Source organism: Mycetomoellerius zeteki, unplaced genomic scaffold, assembly GCF_001594055.1.
Source record: "Mycetomoellerius zeteki isolate Tzet28-1 unplaced genomic scaffold, Tzet1.0 scaffold93, whole genome shotgun sequence".
Taxonomy (NCBI): Eukaryota; Metazoa; Arthropoda; class Insecta; order Hymenoptera; family Formicidae; genus Mycetomoellerius; species Mycetomoellerius zeteki.
In genome coordinates, this window is record NW_017257968.1 from 1,151,906 (window position 1) to 1,156,555 (window position 4,650).

The following is a 4,650-nucleotide window of genomic DNA, read 5'->3' on the forward strand; positions in this document are numbered from 1 at the left end:
GAGAACATCAAATAAGAAATTAAATAAATATTTGAATATAAAACATTTGTTTGCATTGTTAATTAACATCGGTGATCTGTTTAAATAAATATTACCTATGTATTTCGCAGCTGGAGCAAAATACGGATTTTTTCCCGTAAATGGTAAGTGTTGAATATATCACGAAGAAATATTGTATATCAATTTTACTACCTTCACGACATTATTCAATGTATTGCTAACTTGTTACTCAAACAGAACACAAGTCGTCAGTATGATGTCAAAGTGGTTCCAAAATGATTACTGTGTGTGTGTGTGGCCGCGGTATTCGATTATTATACATATTTAAGATCGTCTTAAGTACAGTCTTAAGATATCATGAACCAATCAGAAAGCCGCATTAGCATCTTAAGACATTGCTTAAGATGATCAAATAAAAATCGACTATGAATACTGGCCTAAAAGTCATTTTTCAGTCATCTCATTTTAGTGTTATCATCAATTGTTCTGCTTATAAAATGTCAAGGAGGGAAATTTAGATTATTGCTAAATAAAATTCATATGTAAAACAAAGTTATACAGAAAGTTCGTCACGAACGCATAATCAAAAACAAGACGTGCGATTCAAAAATACAGAATAATTTAATCGAGAGATTTCGTCAGTGACGCGTCTTTTACGCTTCAATAACTTCGCCTTGTGCATTGACATCGTACGACGTAGAAACAAGCTTGATTGATTGCGCGTGTGTTAATGCGTGATATCAGCTTTCCTCAGCGGCACCGCGCGGTGATATCCATATCCGCTCGGTGAATGTAATAACAAAATATTTCTCGAGTTGTTTATGTCCCCGTTACGAGTGTCTCGCCACACCTCCGCAAGGCGACCAAGTGCCCACCATCTTGTTTGCAAATGATTAGAATGCGACTTAATACGCGCTTTTCTTATCGACATATAAACATTAATTCTTAAGTATAGCTGATACGTTTCTATTACTTTCATTCCATTCTTTTCTGTTCTATTTATTTTTACAAATTTTACCAATTTAATGTAGAGAGCAATACCATAACTGCGCGATTTCTCAATATTTTCTCAAATACTTGACAAGATAAGAAACATATCGCTTTGAATAAAAGAGTTACCTTCAGAAATCTGCACTTGGCTAAAAGCAGCACTGTTACATGGCATCAGAGCGCTGGAAATACACGCTCTATAGAACTCGCAGAAGGCAATGCACTTGGACGTCGGGTGAGCTTACGTGTTGGAATTTTCTAGGTCGTCTGGAACATATAGATTAGTCACGTAAGTATTAAGTATTGAAAGCAATGGGAGTGAAGACCTCGTGTATGAAAAGAACCATCATCGCGAGAAATCTTTCGCAATAATTAAATTATACTCTGCTATGTTTTCAAATACCCGATTACGTTTCTGACGATAACAATGTGTTGTTCAACAACTTCTTACGCGATAAATTTATAGTTTATCTACAGATATTTTCAATTTGTATTGTTAGTATAGATAACAATGTCTATAGAAGTTATCCATATTTATCTATTTATATTTTATATTGATACGTCAATATAATGGAATGTGAAATAATTGATTGAGGGTAACTTCAACAAAATTCCGAGTGTCTTAATTGATTATTTTATGATCGCATACAGCGAAATTATATTTTAAAAATATGTATTTCTAATTATACAATATATTAATAATCCTACGTTTTCCAGATAGCAAAATGTTTGCCTTATCTTTAGCATGTTGCTCGCAAATAAATATGTGTTGCTATCAAAATTACAGCAAATAAATTCATATTTGTTAGCAAGTTAATGCCTTTACGATGTGACAACTTTAGACAGTAATTTGCCAGATATTTGCTGACAACTTTAAAATCTTCTTCATCAAAATTCATGCTGTTGCCGTCTATTAATAATCTGTAGGATCACATGTTATCATATTGCCGACAACGCGAAATTTGATGCTGCTATCATGCCATTGAACTGCTAACAATATATTGTTGCTTGTGTATTGCTACAATGTCAGTATATTCAAAATCGTTGAAGATAAATATATGGCGAATTGCCAGCATCATAAGCAATCATAGATTTACATTATTTTCCTGACAATGAGACACGCTTCATTGTCTAGGATAATATTCTACAATATAAATATTCTGAACAAAGTTGCTCAAAATTATATGAATATACACAATATTAGTAAATATATAGTTTATTGTCTTTTATCTTCTTTTCGTATATTGAAAAATAAAACATTAATTTTTTTCAAATTCATAAAATGGTTAATAGGGTATTACTTGATAAGCTAATCAACGATTAAGTTAAAGCTTGGTCGAAATGCTCTAAAGTATCTGAAAAATTATATAAATAAGTACTTATTGCTTAGTAGATCCATATAGGCTTCAACAACACAGGATCAGCTCTGCACAATACGGCGCATACCTTTACAATGTTGCCAGGTGGTTCTATCTGCCCAATTATTTTCGTCCTTGAAAACACTCAACACTACGCTTGGAGAAATATCCGAAATGCAACATAAACTATTATACTGTAATGTTTTTGCGAGTGTTTGTACTAATATTTGTCGTAACGTTACATCACGAATTTTGTTTATCTCTTAGTTTGTTTGTTTTTGCAATTGATACAAATAATCTAAGCTCGTGGGAGTTACATAATTTTACGAAAAAGCCAGATCGAAATGGAGCTTCTCGATACGTTATCGGTGCCATGGGATCTACGCCGCAAAGGTTACCGTCTTGACGTATAGATACTACGCAGTTGTGTAAACAGGCATAAAAGGAGACATTTCCTTTTGTTCTTTTTTCCTGTGCGGAATTAACAAAGGAAAACATGATATAGTAAATTTGTGTTGAATTATCGCTGGTTGAGAGAGCATCGCATCGCCGGCAACGAAACCGGGCCTTGTTGCGCCGGCATCGGACGAAGCACAGCACAAGCACCCAAGCACGCATGAGCGGCTCGCGGGAACCGGGTCGCCGTATATAAACCCGGGTCGGCGGACGCCGCGCGATCAGTAGCGAATCGATCTTCCCGGTCGAGCCATACCAGTCGAGAGATATTTTGCGCATCTGCGTCGCGCCCGCGACTTTCTTTCCGCAAGCGTCCCCGAATATATCGAATCTCGTGAACTATGTCCGAGGCATACGTCGACGAGTACGAGCACTTCAATTACGACTACGACAAGCACATCTTCACCTCGCACGGCGGTAAACAGAGGAGCAAACGCGAGGCTGTCGCTCACACGAATCACTTCGACCCGAGCGGCCATTCTAGAAAGATTCTCACCAAGCTGATGAACACCGAGCACAACAAACGGCAGACGAGCAAGAGCAAGGCGTAAAAGGTTAGATCGCCGAGTCGATTTTATTCGAATGCTCGTGTTCGATCGTCAACACGATCCGATGTAATATTTAATCAATCGCTTTTGTTCTCTCGTGAAAATGACGTCATTTACCTTTATCCTTCATCTCACAGCAAGATTCGAGCACATTCGTTCACGTCCGTACGTCGCTCCGCAAAGACTGCCTAATATTATGAAGTCAGCTGAATGCCTTCGTCAATTTGTCAATGAAGTTGGATATTCCAAACGCGCAGTATTTCGATCGTATTCGTGTTTGGTAGCCTTCAGAACGATACAAAAATTAGAAATAATTTATAATTGTTTTCTGATTAATTTTGATAAATTACATAAAATCTGTAAACTTTATAGATATGATTCTTAGTCGTTCTTCCGTATCTTATAAGTTTTTATATTTCATTGTACGTTCGGGAAGATGGATAATAATGAAAAAATAAAAAAAAAGTCTCGCTCACTTTCTATTTTTTACCACATTCGATCGCGCACGGCTTCCGATCAAATAGCTTTACTAATCGAATCAGATCATCTCAAACATTTCTATTGCGAGTTATCACGAAATATATGCGAAATACAGCGCGTATTGCGTCTTACTTCGCTATCGGTGCCGACTATCTTCGTGCGCGGTGACTCACACGACGCCACACGGGCGTGTTTATTTATCTTTCTCTCGGTTGCGTAACGCGCAGTATATATATTCCCATTTCGCGATATTCCATGGCAATATTCTTTGAAAATGCATCCAAACGACGCTCGTCTCCTCATTCTCACTGATCCAATTTTTGTTTCAGATTACAGACGTTCCTATTCTCACAACCGGCATCGTCCAAGGATCTCATCTCACAAGATTTACCTCCCACCTAAGGCGACCGGAATAAAAAATATATATATTCTTTTGTTTTTACTATCGAGAATGCATTTAGTCGTAGATTCTTACTCAACGTAAGATCGGCACGATAGTTCGTACCTCATCGTCATCTTTTATCATGTTAAAAGCACGCGAACAATCACGTTATTTGTGAAAGTACGAAATAACGTATGTCGCACTTCGCCGCGCTTTGCGTGAATCTGGAATTCGCATGACATTCTTTTTTTTCCTTTTTTTCTTGACTAGGCTAATATGGTGATACTATATTAATTTTTGCGTGTGCTATTATTAAATTCGTCGATAAGCTACAATCGATTGAATTTCTGCTGTACGATTATGAAAAATAAAATTTATGTTCTAATAATAACGATAAGTGAATCGTTAATTGAAGTCTCTTGTTATAAACAATTAT

At 36.6% G+C, this 4,650-nt stretch overlaps 2 protein-coding genes across 4 annotated transcripts in view; one reads left to right on the forward strand and one right to left on the reverse strand.

The window, feature by feature from the left end:
* The window catches only part of LOC108730523 (phytanoyl-CoA dioxygenase, peroxisomal), a 57,653-nt gene extending 53,498 nt beyond the window's left edge, over positions 1 to 4,155 (reverse strand). Inside the window, exons 1-3 of one of the 3 annotated variants that reach the window (XM_018460279.1) lie at positions 3,829 to 4,155; positions 3,470 to 3,637; positions 1,120 to 1,257 (exon numbers count right to left, since the gene is read on the reverse strand). The gene's annotated coding sequence lies outside the window, so the exon portion shown is untranslated. The other 2 variants (XM_018460277.1, XM_018460282.1) reach the window with 2 other exon arrangements.
* LOC108730524 (nuclear protein 1) lies at positions 3,013 to 4,371 on the forward strand. The gene is made up of 2 exons (XM_018460285.1): positions 3,013 to 3,358; positions 4,162 to 4,371. The coding sequence occupies exon 1, from the start codon at positions 3,146 to 3,148 to the stop codon at positions 3,353 to 3,355; it is 210 nt and encodes a 69-aa protein (XP_018315787.1). The 5' UTR covers positions 3,013 to 3,145; the 3' UTR covers positions 3,356 to 3,358; positions 4,162 to 4,371.
* Positions 4,372 to 4,650: the final 279 nt, after the last annotated feature.